This window comes from Canis lupus, chromosome 7 (assembly GCF_011100685.1).
Source record: "Canis lupus familiaris isolate Mischka breed German Shepherd chromosome 7, alternate assembly UU_Cfam_GSD_1.0, whole genome shotgun sequence".
Taxonomy (NCBI): Eukaryota; Metazoa; Chordata; class Mammalia; order Carnivora; family Canidae; genus Canis; species Canis lupus.
The window spans coordinates 37,938,822-37,955,999 of NC_049228.1; the positions used below are offsets into that span (position 1 = coordinate 37,938,822).

At 37.0% G+C, this 17,178-nt stretch overlaps 1 protein-coding gene across 18 annotated transcripts in view; it reads left to right on the forward strand.

Annotated features, from left to right (window-relative positions):
* The window catches only part of CDC42BPA (CDC42 binding protein kinase alpha), a 309,366-nt gene that overhangs the window by 212,909 nt on the left and 79,279 nt on the right, over window positions 1-17,178 (forward strand). For all 18 annotated transcript variants that reach the window (XR_005362267.1, XM_038542788.1, XM_038542797.1 and 15 more), the window contains one exon: window positions 7,378-7,483. Coding sequence is in view for 17 of the 18 variants with exons in the window: in XM_038542788.1 (XP_038398716.1) it covers window positions 7,378-7,483 (106 nt within the window). In the remaining variant the exon portion in view is untranslated. The remainder of the gene's footprint in view (window positions 1-7,377; window positions 7,484-17,178) is intronic.

The window sequence follows — 17,178 nt, forward strand, 5'->3', positions numbered from 1 at the left end:
CAAAGGCTCTTCCCTACCGGGGAGTTGTAGAAAGATGAGAGGGTGAGAAGTGAGTCTGCAGAAGGAAGTAGAGGCAAGATCCTGAAGGAGGGCAGAGAGTTTGGACTTCATCTTTTTGCCATTGAAGGCAGGTGACAGGGTGATACACATGGTCATGAAAGATCACCCTTGCTTCTTTGGGGGCGGGGCTGAGGGGAGCAGCTGGCAGGTAGGAACCTGGCTGAGAGAGAAGAGCAGGACTGCAGGTGCTGGCCCTGCAGGTGGAGGGAAGCGTGTGGGCTCAGAAGATCCCAGAGAGCCAGAACCTGGGTGCCATAATGGCCAGATGTGAGAAATTGCTGGTGATGTTCCTGTTTCTGGATTTTAGGCAGCTGAATATATGCTGTTGTCAATCTCAACTTCTATGGAAAGCCAAAATTTATTTAGTTTTGGTACATTCATTCAACATAATTTTTTTAGAACCTGTGGTAGGTAAAGCACTGTTCTAGGCCCTGCAAACATAGCAGTGAACAGACAAAAAAATCTCCATCTTTATGGAGCTTTCCTTCAGTTAGATGAAAGACTACAAACAAAATAAGTAAAATATAGAATACACTAGGTAATGATAAGTGTCAAGAACGAAAAATATGGTACAGGACCAGCCCGTGAAGCACTGAGGGGGAGATTAATTGTATGTATAGGCCAGTCTGGGGAAGTTATGCTGAGAAGGTAATTGAAGTAAGGGCTGAAGAAAGTAGGGAGGCCCCTGTACAGATGTAGAAGAAGTACACTCTACACAGAAAACAGTCTGGTAAAAGAAATAAGGAGAAGACAAAACTATAGAGATAGTAAAAAGATCAGTGGTTGCCAGGGCTTGGGGGAGAGCAGAGGATGTCCAGGAAGATATCCAGGTCAGCGCAGCTACTCTGCGTGATGCTATGATGATGGGGTGCATGCTATCGTACACATGTCCAAACCCTGATAGAAGCTGTGAAGTTTGAGTGGTGGTGGTGATGTGTCCACTGTAAGTTTACTGACAAAACACATGTTCCACTCTGGTGGGGGTGTTGTGGGGAGGCTCTACCTGTGTTTTCTGGGAAATCTCTGATATGAACCTAAAACTTTTCTTTAAAAGTCTATTAAAAATAATGAGGCCAATATGGCCAAGGTAGACTCAAGGGGAAAGACTAGGAGAGGGTACAGGATCAGATCATGCAAGGCTTTGTGACAGCCAACTTCTGGTTATTTGCCCTGAGTAAAACCATTGCAGGGACATACTACAGGATTTTGAGTGGAAAACTGGCAAATACTGGGTTGTGTTTTAACACGGTTACTCTGGCTACTGGGTTAAGAACAGTCTGACTTAGATAAAAGCACGGAAATGATTTAGAAAGCTGTCCACGATACCCAGGCCAAAGAGGACAGTGGGTTGGCCTAGGGTGGAGGCCGAAGCAGTGCTAAGAAATGTTGGAATTCTGATACTCCTTAAAAGTAAAGACTGATTTTTGCTGATGAACTAGATGTGGAGTGAGAAAGGAAGAGGAAGAATCAAGGATGATAGTGAGGTTTGGGACCTTCACAGGAGAATGTAGTTACCATTTAGAGAGGAACAGTGCAAGAGAAGTACGTTTGAGATAGTACTATTATCAGGAGCTCATTTTTTAAAAGTTATGTTTAAGATGCTTATAGACACTCACATGGATTTGTCATGTAGGCCATTGGATAGATCAACCTGGATTTTAGGGTGAGAGAGAAAATCCTGGGAGTATTTATACTCATACAGTATTTAAAACATTGAGACTATATGAAGTCACTTAGTGATTGCTATCGATAGGAAAGAGGTCCAGCACTGAGCCCTGGCATGCTCCAGTCTTTCGGAGTTTGGAAATGAGGAAGAAACAGCCAAATGGACGGCACAGAATGATAGGAAGAAGACCAGGCAAATTTGGTGTCCTGGAAACCATGTCATGAAAGCATATCAAATCAGTCTATGTGTTAAATGAGATGAGTTCTGAATTGAGTAAGATGAGGCCCAAACAATGATCATTGAATTTAACAAGATGAGACTCATTGGTAACTTTGATAGGAACGATTTCAGTGGAACAAGTGGGCAAAAACCCCACAGTGGGATCCAAGATTTTAAGCGGTGCAGTTGGAAAATAGAGTAGTAGTTGGAGTCTCTGAAAAGCAAGTAGTGCAGTGCAGCAGTAGCTGGAGGAGAAATTTATCCCAAAAGAAATTATTTTGCCTTTTGTTGCTGTTTTTAGATGGAAGAAATAATATCAAGCTTATTTATAATCTGATAGAAATTACCCAACAGATGATTCAGGAGAGAGAGGGAGAAAAGTATTGGAACTGTACTCAAGCAGATGCTTAGCTGTACTTCTCACCTGTGGAAAGAGAAGAGGGTAGAGTGCATGAGAACAGTAAACAGGGTAGTAGGAACTTGGTTATGTGTCACGCCCTCATGAGTTGGGCTTGTTGAATTTGAGGTTCTTGGCAAGATATCTTTGTGGAGATACCAAGCCAGCAGTTTAGATAAGCCCAGGAGAGGTTCAACTAAATTCAGAGTTCACCAGCATCACAGGTCATTGGATTCAGGTGGTGCAGTAAATGAGCCAGCTCAGGGGAAATGTATGGAGAGAGAAGTCGAGCATGAGCATTTACAGGAAGCACAGAAAGTGTGGGGACCAAAAAGGCAGAGCTGAAGTCTGGAAATAGAGTGTGGTGTTACCCAAGCCAAGAGAAGGTAGCATTTCAAGAGGGAGGAAATGGATGACGCTGTCCAAGGTGTCCAATGGACTGGATGTGATAACAGAACAGCAGCTGGTTGTGAGAGAACAAGTTTTTGTGGTTGTAGCTTGGCAGAAGCCAGATTCCTGTGAGGAACAGTTAGGTAATGAGAAAGTGGATACAGCACACCTGTTCAAGGTTTCCAGATGGTTTCCAGTGAACAGGAAGTCAGGGAATTGGAAAATGAAGCATGACATAGGGTTCAGGGAAGTGTGTTTGTTTTGTTTTAGTATGGAAGAGACTTCAGCTTTGTGTAATGCTAGTAGGAAAAAAAAAGTTTTACATAGAAATTTCACTCAGTTTATTTGTGTAGATGTTTTCCTAAAAGGCTTCTTTGCCATTTTTCAAGTTTTTATCCTTACTTGGAGTTTCTTCTGAATCAAGGAAGATTTTTTTAAATTTTATTTAAGTTCAAGTTAGTTAACATATAGTGTAGTATTAGTTTAAGAGGTAGAGCTCAGTGATTCATCAGTCTTATATAATACCCAGTGCTCATCACAACAGGTGCCCTCCTTCATGCCCATCACCCAGTGACCACCCCCCCCCAGCTACCCTGTTTGTTTCCTAGAGTTGAGTCTCTTATCGTTTGTCCCCCTCTCTGATTTTGTCTTATTTTATTTTTCCTTCCCTTCTCGTATGTTCATCTGTTTCATTTCTTTAATTCCACATATGAATGAAATCATATAATATTGTCTTTCTCTGACTGACTTATTTGGCTTAGTATAATACAGTCCAGTTCCATCCATGTTGTTGCAAATGGCAAGATTTCATTCTTTTTGATGGCTGAGTCATATTCCTCTGTGTGTGTGTGTGTGTGTGTGTGTGTACATCTTCTATATCCATTCATCCATCAATTGGACATTTTAAAGTGGCAGATTTGCTTGCACACAGGATGGTCTGTTTTCCCAGAATTTATCACTTAAATTATAATTTCATTTATATTCACTAATACAGTGATAGAAGAGGTTTTTAAGATTTCATTTTTAAAATCAGCCATTACTTATGTTCTTTGTTGACTTGGAATCAGTCATATGAAATTACCCAGAACAGATCCACATTGAATTTCATTTATTGCTAAGATATAAGCCTCTTTAATTTTTTTAAATTGAGTTTAGGTTGACGCACAATCTTACCTGTGCTCATTAGTGCAGCTGCCATCTGTCACTGTACAACACCGTTACAATAACATCGATTGTATCCCCTAGACTGTGCCTTTTATTTCTAGGTCTTATTCATTCCATACCTGGAATCCTGCACCTCCTACTCTGCCTCACCCATTCTTCCCATCTTCCACTGTCCTTCCCTTCTGGCAACTATGTTTGTTCTCTGTATTTATGGGTCTGATTCTGCTTTTTGTTTGTTTGTGTATTCATTTGTTTTGATTTTTAGATTCTACATGTCAGTGAAATCATATGGTATTTGTCTTTCTAGGTCTGGCTTCTTTCACTTAGCTTCATACCCTTTAGGCCCATCCATGTTACTACAAATGGCAAGATCTCAACCCTTTTTATGGCTGTGTAATATTGCATTGTGTATGTATATACCACATCTTCCTTATCCATTTGTCTATTGATAGACACTTGGGTTGCTTCCATATCTTGGTTTTGTAAATAATGCTGCAGTAAACAGAAGGTTGCATATATCTTTTCAAATTTGTGTTTTTGTTTTTCTTAGATAAATACCTAGTAGTGGAATTACTGGATCATTTGGTATTTCTGTTTTTAATTTTTTGAGGCACCTCCATACTGTCTTCCACACTGTTTGCATTCCCATCAGTGAGGGATCCTTTTTTTACACATCCTTGCCAACACTTACTTCTTTTTTTTTTTTATGTTAGCCATTCTGAAGGCGTGAGATGATAATCTCATTGTGGTTTGAATTTGCATTTCCCTGATAAGTGATGTTGAGCATCTTTTTCATGTGTCTGTTGACCATCTGTATGTCTTCTTTAGAAAAATGTCTATTTAGGTCCTCTTCTTGTTTTTTAATTGGATTACTTGGTTTTTGTGTGTGTTGAATTGTATAAGTTCTTTGTATACTTTGGTTATTAACTCCTAATTGGATATGTCATTTACAAATATCTTCTCCCATTCAGTAGATTGCCTTTTCATTTTGATGATGGTTTCCTTCACTGTGCAAGTTTTTTATTTTGATTAGTCCCAACAGTTTATTTTTGCTTGTGTTTCCCCTGTCTTAGGAGACATATCTAAAAAAGTATTGCTATGGCCAATGTCAGATAATACTGCCTGTACTCTCTTTAGCAATTTTTTCAGATCTCACATTTAGGACTTTAATCTGTGTTGAGTTTATTTTTATGTATGGTATGAGAAAGTGGTCCAGTTTCATTCTTTTGCATGTAACTGTCCAGTTTTCTCAGCACCATTTATTGAAGAGACTGTCTTTTTCCCATTGTATATTCTTGCTTCTTTTGTCATTGATTAATTGATCATTTAAGTGTGGGTTTATTTCACGTATCTCTGTTCCACTGATCTGAGAGTGGAAGTCCTTTCTTGTTTCTGACCTTATGGGAGAAGATCTCAGTTTTTCCCCACTATAGAGGATGTTAGCTGCGGGGTTTTCATAGATGACGTTTTTTATGTTGAGGTCTGTTCTCTCTAAACCCACTTTATTGAAAGTTTTTGGCATGAATACAAAGTTGAATTTTGTCACATGCTTTTTCTGCATCTGTTGAGATGATCACATGATTTTTATCCTTCATTTTGTTGATGTGGTTTATGATATTGATTGATTTGTGCATATGGAACCATCCTTACATTCCAGAATAAATCCCTCTTGATCATGGTGAATGATCCTTTTCATGTATTGTTGAATATGGTTTGCTGGTATTTTGTTGAACATTTTTACATCCAGGTTCATCAGGGATTTTGGCCTGTAGTTCTCTTTTTTTTGTGGTATCTTTGTCTGATTTTGATATCAGGGTGATGCTAGCCTCGTAGAACGTATTTGGAAAATTTCTGTCCTCTTCTGTTTTTTTGTAAAAGTTTGAGGAAAGTATGTATTAACTCTTTTTTTTTAAGATTTTATTTTATTCATGAGAGACACAGAGAGAGGCAGAGACACAGGCAGAGGGAGAAGCAGGCTCCATACAGGGAGCCTGATGTGGGACTCAATCCCAGGACCCCATGATCACGCCCTGAGCCAAAGGCAGCTGCTCAACTGCTGAGCCACCCAGGCGTCCCTAACTCTTTTTTAAATGTGTGGTGGTGTTCACATGTTAAGCCATCTTGTCCTGGACTTATTTTGGGGAAGTGTTGTTGTTTTTGCTTTTTTTTTTTGGAAGTGTTTTGATTACTGATTCACTTTGTTACTAGTGATTGATCTGTTCAGATTTTTTGTTTCTTCCTGATTCAGTTTGGAAGATAGTGTGTTTCTAGGAATTTATCCATTTCTTCTAGTTTGTCCAATTTGTTGGCATGTAATTTTTCATAGTATTCTTTTGTGACTGGTTGTATTTCTGTGGTGTCAGATGTTCTCTTTTGTATCTGATTTTATGTATTTGAGTCTTTTTTCTTACTTGATGAGTCTAGGTAAGGGTTTATCAATTTTGTCTTTTCAAATAACTAGTTCTTGGTTTCATTGTGAGTCTGTCTTTCTTTCTTTCTTTCTTTCTTTCTTTCTTTCTTTCTTTCTTTCTTTCTTTCTTTCTTTCTTTCTTTCTTTCTTTCTAATCTCTATTTCATTTTTTTTTCCTGCTCTGGTCTTTATTATTTCTTCCCTTCTGGTCACCTTGGGTTTCATTTGTCTTTTTTTTTCCCCCAATTACTGTAGGTATAAAGTTATATTGTTTGTGTGAGCTGCTTTTTACTCCTTGAGTTGGCCTGTGTCGCTAGATATTTCACTCTTAGAACTCCTTTGCTATGTCCCAGAGATTTTGGACCATTGTGTATTCATTTTCATTTGTTTCCATGTATTTTATTTCTTTAATTTCCTCATTGGTTCTTTGGTTGTTTAGAATATGAGATTACCCTTTCTCCCTTAGTTTACAAAAAGTGTCTTAGCACTGAGTTTACCTCTGAGGGTGAATTAGTTGTGCCCCTCAGAACTATCATTTTAAATAAGTTTTATAATATTAAATGTGTGATGTATGTATGCATGGATGTGTTAGGTAGGTAGGTACTTAAGAATGAAGGGAGGGGTGAATATATTTAGAGAACTGTTGAAAATTTCACTAAGGGTTTGCTAGCAATCTTGAGCTGGGTATAAGGAATCACATTGGAGGGCTCACTTTGGCAGCACAGATACTAAAATATGAATCATATTGGGGCCCACATGTCCCTTTCTTGCCCTGATCTCATTTTCCCGTACTTTCTGGTATATATGCAACCAAGTAAGGTGAACACTGTCACAAAGTCTACAAATCACAAATGTCTTCCTCAGGTTTTCAAACGAAAAACAAAGTAGATGTTGGTAGGCAGACAAGTCTATTAAATAAAAGGAAATGACTATGACTTTTAATTTTAAGGGGGAAGATTGGGATTTGGCACGTTTATGATATGTTATTTTTCAGGATAGAAGCATATGGTATACAATTAATTTACCTTTAATTCAGTTTCTTTTATTTCCTTACATTTCGAATTATGTTAGTCAAAGTGAAAGGGAAGAGTTTGAAAATGAATTCAAACAACAATATGAACGAGAAAAAGTATTATTAACAGAAGAAAATAAAAAACTGACAAGTGAACTTGATAAGGTGAGTGATACCATCCAATTTCTGTTCCCTGAGTGCATGCTATATGTTCTAGCACCGTGATAAAAATTGTAGATATAATTTTATATTTGATGCACAGTTTGGGTTTAATATTCCTCCTCCTTATATACAAAGATGACTTGGATGGTGCAGGAAGTTTTCATTACACCAGTTACACCAGTCTGTACAGGAATTCTGGAGAGAGGGTTTTGCTTATCTCATCTTATTCTTTGTCTCATTTATTTTTTTAGCCTTTATGCTTTATTTCACTTTCCATCTATTCTCATTTTCACTCTTCCCTGTCATATTTGGCACTTAATTCTGTCATGGCTATTGGAGTCAAGCTGGCCCGTGGCAAGAGCAGGAACATTTAGACCAAACTGGAGAAGTTTTGACAACTGTGATTCATATTCATGGTGGAGAACAACCTGTAGCTAGAAACAATATCATTGGTAGATTGGAATCCAGAGAAGCCAACTGCCTAAATGCTATAGCTTGAGTAAAGAGCAGAACCATATAGATTAGCCAGATTTATGAACAAAATTCCAGATACTTAAAAGGAATGTTTTTCCAGTTAGTAGCTGAAATTTCTTGAATTGCCATCATTCTGCGTTTCTTTTGTCAGGTCTTAACAAACAGCTGTAAAAAACCCTAATGTTATCCAGATGTTTCAGTAATCTTATTTATATTTAATTAAGAACATTTGGATAATTGTGTTTTAATAATGATTTCTAGGATTTTCCCTCAGCAAAAATATTTTGTTCAGTTATTAGTTATTCCAATAACAGATTGAAAGACCATGACTAAGTAGTCATAAAAGAGAGACTCTTTATTCTCTCTCAGTTTTCCCCTATATTCCATGTATCTTTCACTACTTTCCCATGACTAATTGGTTCTTTACACATTTAATAATGACTTTGCTTTTTTGCTTGAAAACTATTTGAGAAATCACTCCATTTTCTATTTTGTAAAATCTTATGAAGCTGATTTACCCAGCCACTGTGGGATGTGGCCAAAGAGAATAAGTAGCATGAATGCTTTAAGTATGAAGAATTTATGATGGTTATCGTGTAACTTTTAGTTATTTCCGCTAAAAGAAAATTAACAATATTTGAATTTTATCCAAATGGGTCACATAATTGTGATTTCATGTGTTTAACTAATATGACTATAAAATTAAATATTATTTGTGTTGGGCAGCCTGGGTGGCTCAGCGGTTTAACACCACCTTTGGCCCAGGGTGTGATCCTGGAGACCCAGGATCAGGTCCCACATCGGGCTCCCTGCATGGAGCCTGCTTCTCTCTCTGCTGTGTCTCTGCCTCTTGCTCTGTGTCACTCATGAATAAATAAATAAAATCTTTTAAAAGATAATGCATGCATTATTTCTGTCAATTAGACAGAATTTAAGATTCTGTAAGGAGTTACTTTGAGGTGTAAGAAATGTAATTAAACTCTAGAAAGCCTCTGCATGTAGTTTCTAAACAAATTACCTAGTAAAAAATGTATATAGTGGGGCTCCTGGGTGGCCCAGTGGTTGAGTGATTGGTCTGCCTTTGGCTCAAGTCATGATCCTGGGGTCCCAGGATCAATTCCCTCATCAGGCTCCCCATGGGGAGCCTGCTTCTTCTCCCTCTGCCTATGTCTCTGCCTCTCTGTGTGTCTCTTATGAATAAATTAAAAAAATCTTTAAAAATAAATAAATAAGAAAAATACATGTAGTTCAAGAAAAATTGAATTAAATAATAATCAACATGAATGTAGATCAAATCTTGTATTCACCCTTTGGTTTTTTGTTTTTTTTTGTTTTGTTTTGTTAGTAACCATAAAGTTCTGCCCAGTTTACCAGAAATACATATTTAGAGATAATTTATAAGCAATACTGTCTTTTTTTTTTTTAACTAAATTAGAACGTATGATGAAGAATGAGCAGAACTTTGAAAGCAAATTTATATGGTGGGCAAGTATTTAATGACATACGATAACAAGGAAATATTTATTCCTGGAGAAATAGAGACTGATCTGGGTTCTGCTGCAACCTTTTAAGCCTCTTCCCTGTTTCTGTTCTTTTTATTCAGCCTTTGTTTCTCTTTCTGCTTCACTCTCAGTTTACCTTAACTGAGCATCTTTACTGTTTCTTTTTGTTCATTCATTTTCTGGTTTGGTTTGAACTGTGTGTTTTCACCAAGAGGGATAACCAAAGAATACTTTTACGTAACATTGCTATACCAGCTCATCTGTCTGGAACCTGAGTGAAGATTCAAAGCAGAATTTCTTCTCACCAGCACTTCTGGTATAGAAGCCAGAAAGTAACTATTACGTTTATTTTGAAACTTATGTAATTAATATTATGAATAGGTTCTCACATTCACATTTTTAAACTCCAAAAATTTAAATTTAAAAGGAAATTGAAAAGGGGCACCTGGATGGCCCAGTCAATTAAGTGTAAGACTCTTGATTTTAATTCAGGTCATGATCTCAGGGTTGTGAGATCAAGCCCCACCTTGGGCTTCCTTTCCAAAAAAGAAATTGGAAAAAAGTTTGTTAATATTTTTTAGAAGTCTGTTAAGTTTCAGTTTTTCTTATAAGAAAGAGAGAAAGAGCATATACAAGTGGGGTATGAGGAGAGCAAGGGGCAGAAGGAGAGGAAGACAGAGAATCTTAAACAGGTTCCACACCCAGCTCGGAGCCCAACATGATTGGGGAGGAGGGCTCGATCTCATGACCCTGAGATAATGATCTGAGCCGAAATCAAGAATCTAATGCTAAACCAACTGATCCACCCAGGTGCCCCTGTTAAGTTTTACTTTTTATTAAGAGATAATTTTTTTGCAAACATATATTAACCATATCTGTTAGGGAGTAAAAGGAAATGGTTTCTAGTAAGGAAAAGTATTGTTTCTTGTTCTTATTATCTTACAAAAAAGCAAAATTATAAAAATAAATAAAAGCTACCCATGGTCTCATCACTACAAAACAACCTTTTTTTTTTTTTTTTTTTTTTTACAAAACAACTATTATTTAGTTTTATATGTTCCTTTCCAGGTTTTGTTTGTATATGTATTATTACATAGGTGCAGTTATACTTGCATTCTATTTTCTAATATGCCTTTCATTTAAAATGTCATTAGCATGTTTCCATATTCTCTATTATACTGTACTATTCATTACTATAAGCTAGATATGTCAAGTTACAAATAGTGAAACTGTCTCATTCCCAAACAAGCAAAATGAACTAATACTTAGGTAGAATTTGTTAAGTGCAAGTCCTCTTCTGAGTTACTTTGTGTAAATCATTTAATCCTCACAAAAACTCTGTGAGGTGTACCCTGTTACTCTAACCATTATATAGGTGAGGAGACCAAGGCAGAGGAGGATGAGGCTTCTTTCCTAATCAGAGAACCAGGAAGTTGCCATATAGAATTTGACAACAGGCAGTCTGGCTCCAGAGTCCATGATCTTTTTCAATAATAATGAAAAGATTAGCATTTCTTTGACTAACACCAAACAAATCTACTTAAAACTATTTCTAACTATTGTAACATGGCTATGCAAAATCTGCATTTCCTCTCCTTCCTGAAAATGTCTAGCTGATCTCACTCACAAATTAGTTAGAAGGGCTGTCAAAAAGGACTGTCAAAAGATAATAAAAAATAATGTGTTGTAGGAATTAGCAAAGATATTGCATCTACAAAAAAATTGGTAGACTTCTGTTTATGCTAAAATGAAGAGATTAATGAATCTTCTCTAGAAAAGAACACTTCAAAGTGGACACAGTTGTCAGAAACAACTATTTAGGAGCTCTGGGGATTAACCAGAGGAAGACCACTACAAAACATTGCTGAGATAAATGAAGGAATATCTAAACAGAGAGAGAGATGTACCCTGTTAATGAGTCAAAAGAGTAGGAATTGTTATAGGAGCTCAGTTCTCCTACAGTGTATAAACTCAGGGAAATCCCTGTCAAAATCCTGGTAGGCTTTTTGTTGGAATAGAGAAGTTTATCCTTAAATTTATTTGGGGATACAAAAGACCTATATAATAGCCTTGTGCAACAAAAATTAGAGGATTTACCTGACAGTATTTTGAAACTTACTAGTAGTATTGGCATCATGGAACCATAGAGTAATGATCTAAAAATAAGCCCTCATATTAATGGCCAGTTGAATTTTCAGCAGAAATCCCAAGACAGAGGCATCTGGGTGGCCCAGTGGTTGAGCATCTGCCTTTGGCTCAGGTCGTGATCCCAGGGTCCTGGGATGGGGATCGAGTCCCACGTCGGGCTCCCTGCAGGAAGCCTGCTTCTCCCTCTGCCTATGTCTCTGCCTCTCTCTGTCTCTCATGAACAAATAAATTTAAAAAAAAAAGAAGAAGAAGAAGTGCCAAGGCAGTTCACTGGAAAAAAGATAATCTTTTTAACAAATGGTGCTGGAACATTTGGATATCCATGTGCAAAAAAGTTATCTTAAATTTTTATGCCATATAAGAACATTAACTCAGTGGATCATAAAATGAAACATGAGAGATAAGCATAGGAGAAAAATCTTCATGATTTAGGGTTAAAGATTCATAGATAGAAATTATACAACCCATGAGAGAAACATAACGATAAACTGTACTTCATCACAGTTTAAAGATAACATTAAAAAAACTAAAAGATATACACAGATGAAGGAGAAACATTTGCAAATTATTGACCTGATAAGAAACATACTCAAAATATAGAAAGAACTTAAAACTCAATTATAAGAAATGCAAACAATTCAGTGAAAAAAATGAGAAATTTGAGTAGTTACTTCATGAAAGATCTGTGAATGACCAACATGTGAAAAGATGTTCAGTTATCGTTAGAAAAATGTGAGTTAAAGCCATATATTGCTGTATACTCTCAAGAATGAGTAGAATCAATAAGAGTGACCATACCAACTATCGGCAAGGATATGGAGGAATCAGAACTAGTATAGGAACTCCTATACTACTTGTGGGAGTGTCAGGTGGTGGTATAGCCACTTCAGAAAATAGTTTCAAAAGCTCTCAAAAAATTAAGCATACATTTACCACATGACCCAGAAATTCTTACAGATATTTATATAAGAGAACTGAAAACCTAGTCCTTTTAAAGACTTGTATATGAATGTTCATAGCATCATTGTTCACAAGAGCAAAGAACTGGAAACAGTACCAATGCCCATTAGCTAGTGAATGAGCAACTAAAGTTTACTATTATCCATAGAATAGAATATTACTCAGCTGTAAAAAAGAGTGAATTTCTGATTGATGCAATACTGTGATTGAGCCTCAATAGTGTGATGAGGGAAAGAAAAAAACTACATGTTGTGACTTCATTGGTATTAAATTTCTTAGAAAAGCAAAACTATAGAAATAGAAAGCAAATCAGCAATGCCTGAACTCAGGTTGGGAGTCAGAATTGACTGCAAACCAGCAGTGGAAAAATTTCTCCTATTGGAAGTATACCAAAACCAGATTGTGGTGATTGTTGTACAGCTGTTTAAATTTATTAAAAATCATTGAATCATACACTTGTAATGGATGAATTTTATTCTATATAAATTATAACTCAGGAAATCTATAAAAAGAAAACAGCTGGTAAAGTACTATTTCAGAGGTATATGGCGTACCTTGAGATATAGAACTTAAATCCCGTATTCTCAATAAGCAGATAAGGGTGTATGTTGGCAGTGATAGCTTCTCTGGACCCCATTGCCTTCTGGGAAGACAGTGAGGTTGGAGATAAAGCTAAACAGAATTACAGCTGTGCTCCTTTGGTAGAGGGGAAGAAATAAAACTGCATTGGGACTTGTGCCAAGACTGTCTATCTCTCACAGAAGTACAGGCCAAAAATACATGAGAAAACCCTGGCTCATGAGGAAGATTCCTCCATCTGTTTTGATGGAGAAGTTGACACACGATGACCTTTAGCCAGATCCAGCTCTCAGACTGTTTCTTTATGCCCCACGAACTAAGAATTTTTACACTTTTAAGTCAGTTTTTCTAAGAAGGACAAGATGTGATAGAGATCATGCATGGCCCACAAAGCCAAAACTATGTACATCTAATTCTTCATTGGAAAGTTTGCAGACCCCTCACGTAGAACATGAATTTGGCCTGTATTAGAAACTGAACCATAGACACATATGCATGTATACATACACCCACACATACAAACTCACACACACATATATATAAAGACATTTATTGTAAGGAATTTGCTCATCTGATGATGGAGGCTACATGTCCTAAGATCAATAGTTTGCAGTCTGGAGACCCAGGACAGCCTATGTGGTCTTAGTCCAAATCCAGAGGACTTTAGACCCAGGAAGAGCTGCTGTTTCAATAACAGTCCCAAAGCAGGAAAAACCAATGTTCCAGCTTGAAGGGACATTCATTTAGGGAGGAGAAGCTCCCTACTATTCATCTTACTAGGGTCAGCCGTTTTGTTCTGCAGGCCTTTAGATGATTGGATGGGCCCACTGTCTTAGGGAGGGCAATCTGCTTTACTCAGTCTCCTGATTCAGATGTTGATCTTATCCAAAGACACCTTCACTCAGTAATGTTTGGTCACATGTGTTAGTAGCCTGAGGCCTAGTCAGGTTAACACCGAAAATTAACCATCACCTGACCCCTCATCCCCACAAACCTGTAAATAGCTCTTCTAGGAAAAAATCACCTCCTTCAGGTTGAGTACTCAAAAAGAAATGAACACAGTATCTCTAAAAACATCCCAAAAATCAAGAAAGGAATAGCAATAACTAATGCAGATTAACTGTGAGAAAAACCATAACCGTGAGATAAAAATTGAATGCAAATATTTTATAAGTTTTAAAAAAACTTTTATCAGAAAAACCATAACCGTGAGATAAAAACTGAATGCAAATATTTTATTAGTTTTTTAAAACTTACTAAAGCAGAAACTTTTGCTTCTGTGACAGATTAGCTTACATCATACCCACCACCTCACCAAGAGCTAGATTTTTGTAAAAACTATCTTAATATGCTAAGACTATTTCCTACAGCATTTATATGCAGGAAAGCATTGGAGAGATAAAAAGGCAGCCATCATCACTGACCAAGATCCTATAGAGGAGTGCAAAGAGATGAGCTCTGCATTCAGTGTTGCTTTTCTTCCTGAGGCACTTGCTGATATGAAAGCAGTAGCTGAGTATCCAGGAAGCTGAGCACAGTAATCCACAGTCTCACAAGTTTAGAGAGATGAATACAAGCTCTCAGTTGGACTCATTGAAAGGCTACATTTTAGGAATAAGAGTGAACCAGAAAGAGATGAAACCTCTCACTGACTGATACATAGCCTCCAAGTAACTCAGTACCTGACCTCTCTTGAGTCCAAATGCCTGCCAGAAGTAAAGGTAAATACTTCCTGGAGGAAGATACTCTACAGAGCCTCAGATTACGTCTAAAATTTTTATACAAATATGTGGTATACATTAAACAATTACCATGCATACCAGGAGATAAAACTAAATCAGCGAAAACCAAGAGTAAAAATATAATAACAAAAACAAAAGAAAGAAAATTGAAAGAAAGCTAGACAGTCTGTATAAGCAAGCCCACAGGGATTCCCATCAGAATTTCCATATATTAAATTTTAAAATAACTGTATGATTGTAAATGGAAGACATGAAGAATTTCAGCATATAACTAGAATATATGCAAAAGAGTCAAATGGAACTTTTAGAAGTAAAATCTAAAATAGCCAAAATACTCAATGGAAGATTTTAACAGCAGATTGAAAATAGCTGAAGTAAAGAGTGAACAAGTAAAAAATTTTCAGACTAAAGTATGGGTAGAGATTAAAAAGGATGGAAATACTTAAAAGAGGGCAAAGACCAAGGGTGTGACAAATTACTACCAAAATGACAAAAAGATCTGATGTACAAATATTTGTTCTCCCAGATGGAAAGGACAGAAAGACTATGCCAGAGCAGCATTTGAAGAATTAATGGCCCATAATTTTCCAAAACCTATGAGAAGCATTTAGGTACAAATTCAAGAAATGCCAAATTCAAGAAAGGTGATAAATAGAAATTAAATCCTTTCTTAGAGGCATCACAGAAAAACTGCTAAAAACCAGCAGCCAAAGAAAATCCTAAAAGCAGCTAGTGAAAAAAGTCACATTATATTCAAATGAGCAAAAGTCAAACTGAAAGTTGACTTCCCACCAGGAAAAAAAAAAAAAAATGAAATCCATAAAGGAATCAAAACAGGGAATAAAAAGGAATGACATTTTCAAAGTGCTGAAGGATAAGAATTGCCAACCTGGAGTGTTATATATGGCAAAAAATGTCTTTCAAGGATCCCTGGGTGGCGCAGCGGTTTAGCGCCTGCCTTTGGCCCAGGGCGTGATCCTGGAGACCTGGGATCGAGTCCCACGTCGGGCTCCCGGTGCATGGAGCCTGCTTCTCCCTCTACCTGTGTCTCTGCCTCTCTCTGTCTCTCTTTCTCTATGTGACTATCATTAAAAAAAAAAAAAAAAAAATGTCTTTCAAAAATGAAAGCAGAAATTGAGACTATAGCAGACTACTGGACAGTCTATTTTCTTCAACAAATAAAATATAAGAAAAAAGTGCTGGAGCAGAATTGCTATGGACAGAATGTTTGTGTCCCTTCAAAATTCACGTGTTGAAACCTCGCCCCCAATGTGATTGTGTAAGGAGGTGCTGCCTTTGGGAAGTGATTAGGTCGTGAGGTGGAGCCTTCATGGTGGGAGTATTATCCTTATGAAAGTGACCCTGAAGAGCCCCCTCATGCCTTCTACCTTGTGAGGACACAGCCAGAAAACAGCCATCGGTGAACCAGGAGCAGACTTCACTAGACACTGAGTGTGCTGGCACCTCAATCTTGGACTCTAGCCTCCAGCCTGTGAGAAATAAATGTTTTGTGTCCAATCTCTGATATTCTAGTATAGGGACCCAAATGGACTAAAAGCTTAAAAATAAAAGAGACTTAAAAGATATAGGAACCATTAAGCTGTAGTTTCTTGTTGATATCATGATTCAATTTCGTAAACTGTTTAGTTTTTTGATGTTCTGAGATAACTGGGAATTTGATCAATTACTACCTTTGTGATGATATAAGGAAACTCATTAAATTTCTTTAAGTGTGATTATATTGTTATATTTTTAAAGATCCTTATTTGCTAGACACATACACAGAAATACATATAGGTAAAGTTATAGATGTCTGGTATTCACTTCAGAATAATTCAGGAGGAAGGGGTAAGGAGACAGAATGCAAGTGAAATGACTGTCATTGAGGTGATAATTCAATATTGACGTTGGCTGTGGGCTCATGGGAATTAATTTATACTGTCCACTTTTGTATATGCTGGAAATTCTTTGTAAGATTTTTTTAAAAAGAGGATGACATGGAGACATTTACAGACCAAGAAAAAAAAGAAAGATGTTACCAGTAGAACATGGGAAATTTTCAGACAGCTGAAGAGTGTTCATAAATGGAAGTAATTCGGTGTAGGGGGTAAAGGAAAAGCAAGGGCAGAGGAGAATTCAGAATATTTGATGTTTCCAAATGCAGTCACCAGATTTCATATAATATGAAATCAGGAAGCAAGCATTTTTTAGTGGAATATGGAGAGCTATCAGATTTAACAAGAGGTATTTGCATACCTTGTATTCCTGTTCCTAAAAGTCACATGTGTCTTTA